The sequence below is a fragment of the Coregonus clupeaformis genome, chromosome 16, assembly GCF_020615455.1.
Source record: "Coregonus clupeaformis isolate EN_2021a chromosome 16, ASM2061545v1, whole genome shotgun sequence".
Lineage (NCBI taxonomy): Eukaryota > Metazoa > Chordata > Actinopteri > Salmoniformes > Salmonidae > Coregonus > Coregonus clupeaformis.
The window spans coordinates 54,707,056-54,719,451 of NC_059207.1; the positions used below are offsets into that span (position 1 = coordinate 54,707,056).

Genomic DNA, 12,396 nt, shown 5'->3' on the forward strand with positions numbered 1-12,396 from the left:
TGTTCCTGCCCCTCGCACCAAGCCAGTGGTGCGCGTCGCCAGCCCGGCCCGGCCTGTTCCTGCCCCTCGCACCAAGCCAGTGGTGCGCGTCGCCAGCCCGGCCCGGCCTGTTCCTGCCCCTCGCACCAAGCCAGTGGTGCGCGTCGCCAGCCTGTTCCTGCCCCTCGCACCAAGCCAGTGGTGCGTGTGTCCAGTCCGGCACGGCCCGTGCCTGTTCAGCTGCTCCACTCCGGAGCTAGAGCTGTCCGCTCCACCGGTGCCCAGTTCAGCTCCGGTCAGCTGCTCCACTCCGGAGCCAGAGCAATCTGCTTCACCGGGGTCCAGTCCAGCTCCAGTCAGCAGCTCCACTCCGGAGCCAGAGCAGTCCGCTCCACCGGTGCCTGATCCAGCTCCGTTCAGCTGCTCCACTCCGGAGCCAGAGCAGTCCGCTCCACCGGGGTCCAATCCAGATCCGGTCAGCGGCTCCACTCCGGAGCCAGAGCAGTCCGCTCCACCGGTGCCCAGTTCAGCTCCGGTCAGCGGCTCCAGTCCAGACCCAGACGTCAGCCCCTCTCCAGGTTTGGGGTCTCCCACACCAGGGTCCAGACAGGGCTTGGTACTTCGTGGGAGGAAGGAGAGGGGGAAGCAGCGCGCCGAGGTCCAGACCAGACCAGGGCGCAACAGGGAGGCGGAGAGTAAGTGGTCGTCACGCCCTGAGCCGGATCCGCCTCCGAGGCGGAATGCCCACCCGGCCCCTACCCTGTTATGTTTATGTTGTGCGGTCGGAGTCCGCACCTTTGGGGGGGGGTACTGTCACGCCCTGACTCTGGGGACTCGTATTTGTTGAGTCAGGGTGTGTATTTTCTGTGTGGTATGTTGTATTTTCTAGGTTTAGATCTAGATCGTCTAGATCTATGTTGGCCAGTGTGGTTCCCAATCAGAGGCAGCTGTCGCTCGTTTTCTCTGATTGGGGATCATACTTAGGTAGCCTATTGGCACTAGTGGGTTGTGGGATCTTGTTCCATGTTAAGGTATGTTGTGTTGTGCTGCCTTGGACTTCACGTTTCGTTTTGTTTGTTATTTTGTCGTTGTGTTTGATATAAAAAAAAACATGTACGCATATTACGCTGCGCTTTGGTCTGACCCGTCGATGAACGATCGTGACAGAAGATCCCACCAAACGAGGACCAAGCAGCGTGTTCAGGAGCAAACGCCGGGAATTCAACAGGAGGTTACATTAGTAGATGTCCTCGGTTGGGGGAGAATTACGGAGGAGGAGGCCGTCCGTTACCGGAAGGCGATGAAGGAGGATGCCCAGGTAGGAGAGGAGAAACGGCGCCAACAGTGCCGACGACAGAGACCCGAGAGGCAACCCCAATAAAAAAAATTTGGGGGGGGGCACACGGTATGGACGACGAGGCAGCAGGAGGCCGTTAAAGGGCGGATCTGCAGGTTAGGAGAGGAGGCCACCATGTTACGGGGGCTATTGGTTCAGAGGGAGCAGGAGTTATTCGGTCAGAGGGAAGTGCTACAGGAGGCTAAAAGGGAGAAGGAAAGTGTAGAGGCACGGCGAGAGGAGCTGGTTAGGTAGCAGAAGGAGCGGGGGTTTATAAAGGAACCCAGTCCCGCTTCTCGCACCAAGCAAGTGGTGCGTGTCGCCAGTCCGGTCCGGCCCGAACCTGCTCCCCGCACCAAGCCAGTGGTGCGAGTCGCCAGCCCGGTCCGGCCTGTTCCTGCCCCTCGCACCAAGCCAGTGGTGCGTGTCGCCAGCCCGGTCCGGCCTGTTCCTGCCCCTCACACCAAGCCAGTGGTGCGCGTCGCCAGCCCGGCCCGGCCTGTTCCTGCCCCTCGCACCAAGCCAGTGGTGCGCGTCGCCAGCCCGGCCCGGCCTGTTCCTTCCCCTTGCACCAAGCCAGTGGTGCGCGTCGCCAGCCCGGCCCGGCCTGTTCCTGCACCCTCGCACCAAGTCAGTGGTGCGCGTCGCCAGCCCGGACCGGCCTGTTCCTGCCCTCGCACCAAGCCAGTGGTGCGCGTCGCCAGCCCGGCCCGGCCTGTTCCTGCCCCTCGCACCAAGCCAGTGGTGCGCGTCGCCAGCCCGGCCTGTTCCTGCCCCTCGCACCAAGCCAGTGGTGCGCGTCGCCAGCCCGGCCCGGCCTGTTCCTGCCCCTCGCACCAAGCCAGTGGTGCGCGTCGCCAGCCCGGCCCGGCCCAGCCTGTTCCTGCCTCTCGCACCAAGCCAGTGGTGCATGTGTCCAGTCCCGGCACGGCCGGCCTGTTCAGCTGCTCCACTCCGAGCTAGAGCTGTCCGCTCCACCGGTGCCCAGTTCAGCTCCGGTCGGCTGCCCACTCCGAGCCAGAGCAATGCGCTTCACCGGGGTCCAGTCCAGCTCGGTCCGCAGCTCGCACTCGAGCCAGAGGTCCGCGTCACCGGTGTCTGATCCAGCTCCGCTCAGCTGCTCCACTCCGGAGCCAGAGCAGTCCGTCCCACCGGGGTCCAATCCAGATCCGGTCAGCGGCTCCACTCCGAGCCAGAGCAGTCCGCTCCACCGGTGCCCAGTTCAGCTCCGGTCAGCGGCTCCACTCCGAGCCAGAGCAATCCGCTTCACCGGGGTCCAGTCCAGGTCCGGTCAGCAGCTCCACTCCGGAGCCAGAGCAGTCCGCTCCACCGGTGCCTGATCCAGCTCCGGTCAGCTGCTCCACTCCGGAGCCAGAGCAGTCCGCTCCACCGGTGTCCAGTCCAGATCCGGTCAGCGGCTCCACTCCGGAGCCAGAGCAGTCCGCTCCACCGGTGCCCAGTTCAGCTCCGGTCAGCGGCTCCAGTCCAGACCCAGACGTCAGCCCCTCTCCAGGTTCGGGGTCTCCCACACCAGGGTCCAGACAGGGCTTGGTACTTCGTGGGAGGAAGGAGAGGGGAAGCAGCGCGCCGAGGTCCAGACCAGACCAGGGGCGCAACAGGGAGGCGGAGAGTAAGTGGTCGTCACGCCCTGAGCCGGATCCGCCTCCGAGGCGGAATGCCCACCCGGCCCCTACCCTGTTATGTTTATGTTGTGCGGTCGGAGTCCGCACCTTTGGGGGGGGGTACTGTCACGCCCTGACTCTGGGGACTCGTATTTGTTGAGTCAGGGTGTGTATTTTCTGTGTGGTATGTTGTATTTTCTAGGTTTAGATCTAGATCGTCTAGATCTATGTTGGCCGGTGTGGTTCCCAATCAGAGGCAGCTGTCGCTCGTTTTCTCTGATTGGGGATCATACTTAGGTAGCCTATTGGCACTAGTGGGTTGTGGGATCTTGTTCCATGTTAAGGTATGTTGTGTTGTGCTGCCTTGGACTTCACGTTTTGTTTGTTATTTTGTCGTTGTGTTTGATATTTAATAAACATGTACGCATATCACGCTGCGCTTTGGTCTGACCCGTCGATGAACGATCATGACAAGAGAATGATTTATTTCAGCTTTTATTTCTTTCATCACATTCCCAGTGGGTCAGAAGTTTACATACCCTCAATTAGTATTTGGTAACATTGCCTTTAAATTGTTTAACTTGGGTGAAACGTTTCGGGTAGCCTTCCACAAGCTTCCATGCCAATAGCCTATTTGGAAGTGTTGCCATAAAAATGCCTTTATTGAGAGCAACCAACAAATGTTAACGCCTGGAGTTTGCTAAACGGCATTGTGTTCTTCAATCTCATAAAACATCATAGAAAAAGGCTAAATGCCGTTATCCTCACAAGGGGAGGGTGCACAAAGTATTGAAAACAGGGGTGGCAATCATTTTGACACCTATCTAAAAAATAAATTGCTTGTTAAACAAAATATTTTTCTCTGAGCAATTGTATTCATGTAAAATACTATATATTTTTGGGGAGGGAGCATACAATATGGCTCAGTATTTGTATTACCCTGTATATTAATGAGATGTGCCTGTGCCGGTTTAACTTTAGTATCTTTGATTTAGCTCTGGGCAAAATGTTCTCAGACTAGCGTTCTGTCCAGGGTGTATACTTGTACAACAAGCTGCCTCATGCTACAGAAACAGGAGATAGGCTCCTGCCCTATGGGCCGTTCCGGCTCAGACAAGGCTTACTTACTTAGCTACAATGTTCTCATATGTCCTTCCACAGAAGAACCCCCTCTCGTATATGTACAGTGCCTAATGAAAGTCTACACACCCCTTGCACAGTCTTCACATTTTGCTGCCTAAAAAATCTAAATAGATATTCAATGGGATTTTTTTCCTAGTGATCTACACAACCTACTCCACGTTTGTGATTTTTTTCAATAAAAACATCTCCAAATTCATTAAAGGTCATAATGCAGCAGTTTATATCTCAATATCAAATCATTTCTGGGTAAAAGTACATTACTGTGATTGTTTTCAATTAAAACGGTCATAAAGAAACAAAAATAGCTTCTTAGCAAAGAGCAATTTCTTAAGAAAGAATTTAGCTAGAGGGTGGTCTGAGTGGGGAGGGGAAAACAGAGAGATTTGGAACTCCGTTTTTTATTGGTCTATTAACTAATTTACCGCCTGGTCACCATGCAGGCCAAAACTCCATCCCACCTAAACAGGCTTTAATTGCAGGCGTTCACTCTCCAATGGACATTTATCATTGTTACTGTTGACACTGTAGTCCCCTGTAGCTCAGTTGGTAGAGCATGGCGCTTGCAACGCCAGGGTTGTGGGTTCGTTTCCCACGGGGGACCAGTATGAAAAATTTATGCACTCACTAACTGTAAGTCGCTCTGGATAAGAGCGTCTGCTAAGTGACTAAAATGTAAATATTATTGTTTCATTCACTTCTCTTTTTGACCTGCACTGTTGGAGCTCGGAGTTTAAGAATTTCACTGTACCCTGCAATTACATTACATTACATTTAGCAGACGCTCTTATCCAGAGCGACTTACAGGAGCAATTAGGGTTAAGTGCCTTGCTCAAGGGCACATCGACAGAATTTTTTCACCTAGTCGGCTCGGGGATTAGAACCAGCGACCTTTCGGTTACTGGCACAACGCTCTTACCCACTAAGCTACCTGCCGCCCCAATCACATCTGTGACCCTGTCCATGTGACTAATAAACTAATCTAATCAACAATATATATATATATATATATATATATATATATATATATATATATATATATATATATATATATATATATATATATATATATATATATATATATATATATATATATATATATATATATATATATATATATATATATATATATATATATATATATATATATATATATATATATATATATATATATATAAAGTACCAGTCAAAAGTTTGGACACACCTACTCATTCAAGGGTTTTTCTTTATTTTTACTATTTTCTACATTGTAGAATAATAGTGAAGACATCAAAACTATGAAATAACACATATGGAATCATGTAGTAACCAAAAAAGTGTTAAACAAATCAAAATATATTTTATATTTGAGATTCTTCAAAGTAGCCACCCTTTGCCTTGATGACAGCTTTGCACACTCTTGGCATTCTCTCAAGCAGCTTCATGAGGTAGTCACCTGGAATGCATTTCAATTAACAGGTGTGCCTTGTTACAAGTTAATTTGTGTAATTTCTTTCCTTCTTAATGCATTTGAGACAATCAGTTGTGTTGTGACAAGGTAGGGGTGGTATACAGAAGATAGCCCTATTTGGTAAAAGACCAAATCCATATTATGTCAAGAACAGCTCAAATAAGCAAAGAGAAACGACAGTCCATCATTACTTTAAGACATGAAGGTCATTTTCTTCAAGTGCAGTCGCAAAAACCATTAAGCGCTATGATGAAACTGGCCCTCATGAGGACCGCCACAGTAAAGAAGATAGCCCTATAAATAGATAGCCATCTATAAATCACTGCTAGGCAAATCCCCGCCTTATCTTAGCTCATTGGTCACCATAGCAACACCCACCCGTAGTCTGCGCTCCAGCGGGTATATCTCACTGGTCATCCCCAAAGCCAACACCTCCTTTGGCCGCAATTCCTTCCAGTTCTCTGCTGCCAATGACTGGAACAAATTGCAAAAATCTCTGAAGCTGGAGACACTTATCTCCCTCACTAACTTTAAGCATCAGTTGTCAGAGCACCTTACCGATCACTGCACCTGTCCACAGCCCATCTGAAATTAGCCCGCCCAACTACCTCATCCCTATATTGTTATTTATTTTGCTCATTTGTACCCCAGTATCTCTATTTGCACATCATCTCTTGCACATCTATCATTCCAGTGTTAATACTAATTGTAATTATTTTGCACTATAGCCTATTTTATTGCCTTACCTCCATAACTTGCTAAATTTGCACACACTGTATATTATATGTATTTCTGTTGTATTTTTGACTTTGTTTTGTTTTACCCCATATGTAACTCTGTGTTGTTGTTTTTATCGCACTGCTTTGCTTTATCTTGGCCAGGTCGCAGTTGTAAATGAGAACTTGTTCTCAACTGGTTTACCTGGTTAAATAAAGGTGAAATAAAAAAAAATATATTAAAAAAAGGAAGACCCAGAGTTACCTCTGCTGCAGAGGATAAGTTCATTAAAGTTACCAACCTCAGAAATTGCAGCCCAAATAAATGCTTCATAGAGTTCAAGTAACAGACACATCTCAACATCAACTGTTCAGGGGAGACTGCGAGAATCAGGCCATCGTGGTCGAATTGCTGCACAGAAACCACTACTAAAGGACAGCAATAAGAAGAAGAGACTTGCTTGGGCCAAGAAGCACGAGCAATGGACATTAGACCGGTGGAAATCTGTCCAAAATTAAGATTTTTGGTTCCAACCGCCGTGTCTTTGTGAGACGCAGAGTAGTTGAACGGATTACCTCTGCATGTGTGGTTCCCACCGTGAAGCATGGAGGAGGAGGTGTGATGGTTTGGGGGTGCTTTGCTGGTGACACTGTTGATGATTTATTTAGAATTCAAGGCACACTTAACCAGCATGGCTACCACAGCATTCTGCAGCGATACGCCATCACATCTGCTTTGCACTTAGTGGGACTATCATTTGCTTTTCAACAGGACAATAACCCAACACACCTCCAGGCTGTGTAAGGGCTATTTAACCAAGGAGAGTGATGGAGTGCTGCATCAGATGCCCTGGCCTCTACAATCACCCGACCTCAACCCAATTGAGATGGTTTGGGATGAGTTAGACCGCAGAGTGAAGGAAAAGCAGCCAACAAGTGCTCAGCATTTACATTTACATTTTTAGTCATTTAGCAGACGCTCTTATCCAGAGCGACTTACAGTTAGTGAATACATATTTTTAATTTGTTTTATACTGGCCCCCCGTGGGAATCGAACCCACAACCCTGGCGTTGCAAACGCCATGCTCTATCAACTGAGCTACATCCCTGCCGGCCATTCCCTCCCCTACCCTGGACGACGCTGGGCCAATTGTGCGCCGCCCATGAGTCTCCCGGTCGCGGCCGGCTGCGACAGAGCCTGGAGCCTCAGCATATGTAGGAACTCCTTCAAGACTGTTGGAAAAGCATTCCAGGTGAAGCTGGTTGAGAGAATGCCAAGAGTGTGCAAAGCTTTCATCAAGGCAAAGGGTGGCTACTTTGAAGAATCTCAAATATAAAATATATTTTGATTTGTTTAACACTTTTTTGGTTACTACATGATTCCATATGTGTTATTTCATAGTTTGGATGTCTTCACTATTATTCTACAATGTAGAGGAGAGAGAGTTAGCTTTAGCAGTGCGGAGAGTCTCCGTGACACAGAGAGGAGCAGTCTCAGTTGAATGACAAGTCTTGAAACCTGACTGGTTTGGATCAAGAAGGTCATTCTGAGAGAGATAGCAAGAGCGTTGGCTAAAGACGGCACGCTTAAGAGTTTTGGAGAGAAAAGAAAGAAGGGATACTGGTCTGTAGTTGTTGACATCGGAGGGATCGAGTGCAGGTTTTTTGAGAAGGGGTGCAACTCTCGCTCTCTTGAAGACGGAAGGGACATAGCCAGCGGTCAAGGATGAGTTGATGAGCGAGGTGAGGTAAGGGAGAAGGTCTCCGGAAATGGTCTGGAGAAGAGAGGAGGGGATAGGGTCAAGCGGGCAGGTTGTTGGGCGGCCGGCCGTCACAAGTCGCAGATTTCATCTGGAGAGAGAGGGGAGAAAGAAGTCAAAGCATAGGGTAGGGCAGTGTGACCAGGACCATGTTCCTCATATTGCATTATTAACATACCTTGAACATACCAATGGCACGGAACAGAGGAATTGTCCTGTATGCGAATAAGGACTGGGGAATAATAAAACTAAAACAACTTATAGGAATTAATATGCAGGATACATGATGAAAATCACATAAATCCCATGCATCACATGCTACAAAACAGTTATTTCCCATTATTTGACCTGAATGCTATCCACTATGAGTGAGATGGATGCCAGATGTGCAATGGCAGGGACCTAATCAAAATGAAATATGCGTTTGCCAACTGTATTGACTATTGAACAGTGAGGACAAAATGAATGGGGGGATTTTAGTGGCAAGGTGAAAACAACTGAACCTCCTGCAATGACTGTTCTATAAAGAACCTGTACAATAGTCCATTGTAATATAGTCTTCTTTTACAACTGTAATTGTAAGCATCTTGGGAGGTCAACAGGTTATTGGCCTACTTGTTAGATTAAAGTAGAATACAAGTATGTCTACTGTATGGGTATTTTGAGAACTAACGTTAATTTAGAAAAATAAAGTAATAACCCAGGGTGAATAACCTAAATACTTTTGGCTCTAAGTGTTTTTGCTGGGAACTTTAAATGGGTCGGGTTTGTTATTTGTGCCAAGCGTAAGTTAGACGGGAAATTACACCTTCAATGAACAAGAAGCGGGCATTTTACTTGCGAACGCAGGGTGAAAGTTTAACGCAAATTGCGTCAGCCCTGTAGCCAATCAGAGAGCATATTGTGAACGCATCACAGTCTCTTTCAGCCTATCAGATTTCACCACGACTGTAGAAATAGATTGGAAGCGGAAAGCCCTTTTTTATATTTGAGAACTGACAGGGATAGAAAGACCAAAAGAAACCTTAGGTTTCTTAGAAAATAAATGAGAATACCCCAATATTTCTGAAGTTCATAATGATAAACAAGATGGTCGTGGGGACAGCGGGACATAAAGTCCTCTTGATATCTGGCCAACAGAATGGCTCTTCCAGCTCAACACAGGGCTACAGCCGGTCAATTTCGGTCGTTTTGCCGTCGCAAAACCAAGCGAATTCTTCAGATTCCGACTCAAATTCGACCACTGGGCCACCCCTGCGAAAAAGACAGAGACTCACTCATTTGAGTCCAGAAGAAAAACAACTTCGCAGGTTAGTTTCATGAATGGACAATTTGGTCTATTTAGTCTTAACATTATTATCATGGCTAGTTAATGATTATCTAACAGGCAGATGCGATCATATCGATCTCGTGACACCAAAGGGGACAATGTTGAATTGATTGATTGACCAAAGGGAGCCGGCTACTCCCTACGCCACACAAATGGACATATTCCCATGAATGGCATCGCTGTCTTTCCAATAGCTGTGCTAAGAATAAACCATGCACATTCAAAGTTAGAATAAGGTAGACGTGTACTTTTTAGCTGGCGAATCGGCCTGTCACGTTAACCGGCTTCGCGTATCAACAGATTTGAGTTGTCAGCCGGCTGGGTCCCACCCAGTTTTGTATATTTGGATCCTGTTCTGCCTGCATGACATAAACGTGGCGGCTGATTGTGCAATAACCAAGAACTCTATCCCCTTCCTGTCAGTCATCTTGCTTTGTCAACAATTTCTAAAGATAATGTTTGATCATCAGGAAACTCAAGAACAGAGTTGCAGCCCAGACGGCCAGAGACAGAAAAAAAGCCAAAATGGGGGAGCTGGAAGAGCAAGTTCTGGTGTTGGAGCTGGAGGTAAATAAATTATATCAGTCCATAAATTATGTGATGGTGTTAATGACTGCTATTTATTACTGTTATTCCTAAACTGACGAAGGTGTTAAAATGCAAATTCAAAGTTTCTCTCTCATCTCTAGAACCAGAAACTTCACGTTGAAAACGGGCTGTTACGGCAAAAGATATGCGGTCTGGTGAACGAGAACGAGGAACTGAGACAGAGGCTGGGGTTGGACACACTTGAGGCCAAAGAGAAGGTAAGTGGATTTGAGTGAGTTATTGGTAATGCGGGGGACAGACAGTTGCACCACTTGGTTGTCAGAGCCTATGAGTTTATTATAACGCCGAACTCTTCTCTCCACTCCCATCTCCTCCCTCATCCCCCCAGGTTCAGGTGTTGGAATCCAATGGGATTGATGCAGGTTTGGGGATCGGGTCTTCTGAGTCTGCAGTACTCAGGCTATGTGTGCCTCCGCAGCAGGTGCAGGCCCAGCAATTCTCAAATCTGAAGATTTCCCAATGGATACAGACAGTCCTGACTCTACAGACTTTGAGGTGAGACACGTAGACCACTATGGACACCATTTTGTCTGCTACAGCTAATGCATGGCCATTTTTGATTTGAGATATGGATAAGTGCTTTCTCAAATGGAGATGCGTATTCCAGCACTTTTTTATAATAATGAATAGTAATTGATTGGCTTCATGTAGTGTAGTGCATTTTCCAGTAGCTCAAAGCGCTTCTATAATGCTACCCATCTTGCTTATTGGTAATTTCCAGTTCCACCCATCCCTGTTCAGAGTTGTAACCTGCTCGCTCTCTCCCCTCCAGTCTGATCTCTTGCTGGGCATTCTGGACATCCTTGACCCAGAGCTGTTCCTCAGGGAGTGTGATGAGCAGGAGATCCAGGAGCAGGCGGTGCTGCTGGTCGGAGGGGGGGGAGGAGTACCTGCCCCCTCACCTGCAGCTCTGGGGGCCACACCAGTTAAGCTGGAGGCCCTTAATGAACTGATCCACTTTGACCACATCTACACCAAGCCCGTGGAGGAAGTGGTGTGTGTCCTCGGGCAGCAGGAAGTGAATCATGAGGAGAGCGTGACAGAGATAAAGATGGCCGAGGAGGTTGACGTGTGTGTCAAAGATGAGCCGGAGGAAGTGGTCATCATCCCTGAGAGTCATGGGGTGCTGGATGACTTCCTGTCCGCGGCCTCGCTGACCTCTGACCTGGCCATGGGCGGCCTAGAGAAGACTGGCGCTTACCTGACGGATGCCTTCAGCGACTCCGGATACGAGCGGTCCCCTTCCCCCATCAGCGACATGTCCTCCCCCCTCTGCTCAGAGGGGTCCTGGGATGATGTGTTTGCCAACGAACTGTTCCCCCAGCTGATCAGTGTCTGATCTGATTCTGAATATCCCATTGGTCCAATTTAATTAATGATCCAACCTATTATGAGCTCCCTGCTACTTTAGTGTAGTGTTAAGTGAATACAGTACATTATGCTTTATATTGACGTGTAAGCAGCAGAGCGATAGCCTGTCCCAGCAGTGCCGATTACCAATGGCTAGACAGCACAAACTGATCTGGGACAAGGCTAATACTAGCGTGAACCTCATCTTGGGGGTTCAAACCAAAGTTAAGCACATTCTCCTTTATTACAGCAGGTCTGTACGATCCTGCATTGGCATGTGGGAGATGGAGTACTTGACACTTTAATTTGACGTCACTAATCGACAGCTAGTGGTTTTGTAAGATTGCGTTAAATCTTTCCACTCGTTGGAGTTCAGGAGAAATCCAATGGGTGAAAAATCATCCAGTATTTCTGTAAGTTATGTTTCGCTGGGGGACTGGGACTGACTGTTTTAAAAGACAAATGTATTTATTTGTGTGTTCTGCTCCGGAGTCTTCTGTATGTAATCTGTTTCAGTATGTATAAAGGCTTTCTTTACCTCCTGTATCATTTTGTTAAACGCTCTCCTTGTAGATCTAAATTACTGCATTAAAAAAACTTTGCATTGCATCTTACTGTCTCTTGGTTTCACTGTCACATGCTCTTAGTTTTACAGACCAGGTGTTGGCTCCGAGGTTAGGAGGGGAATACACCCTCAGACAGTGCAAGCTCGGGTCTCTTGAATACTTTTTTACTACGTTATATCCATTACGTTCTACACAGTATGCCTACAAATATAATTGGCCAAAAGTTCAAGCATTTAGTTGATCCTATTGCTTTCTCCAAGAAGCCAACATTTGGCTTATCCTTTGATTCAAGCCTCTAAAGGGCAGTATAGGAAATGCAAAGCTCACTCTAGAGGTCCTTTCAAAATGTGTGGCTTGATCAAAAGTTTCTAAACTCAAATGTAAAATGCAGGACTCTAGGCCTTCACGCTGGTTGAATCAATGTCTCTGTCATTTCAATGAACCAATGTTGAATTGACATCTGTGCCCAATGGTTTTGCTTTTCTCAGGCCATGTTTTTCTTAAAATAACTAGCAAGGCATTTTCATATCTTCATAAA

At 47.6% G+C, this 12,396-nt stretch overlaps 1 protein-coding gene across 1 annotated transcript; it reads left to right on the forward strand.

Moving 5' to 3' along the window:
• Positions 1-8,979: 8,979 nt before the first annotated feature.
• On the forward strand, positions 8,980-11,901 carry xbp1 (X-box binding protein 1). The gene is given in 6 exon segments (XM_045225948.1): positions 8,980-9,313; positions 9,804-9,900; positions 10,023-10,139; positions 10,271-10,327; positions 10,330-10,437; positions 10,715-11,901. Coding segments are annotated over 6 exon segments (1,179 nt in total). The 5' UTR covers positions 8,980-9,080; the 3' UTR covers positions 11,282-11,901.
• The last annotated feature ends 495 nt before the right edge of the window (positions 11,902-12,396 follow it).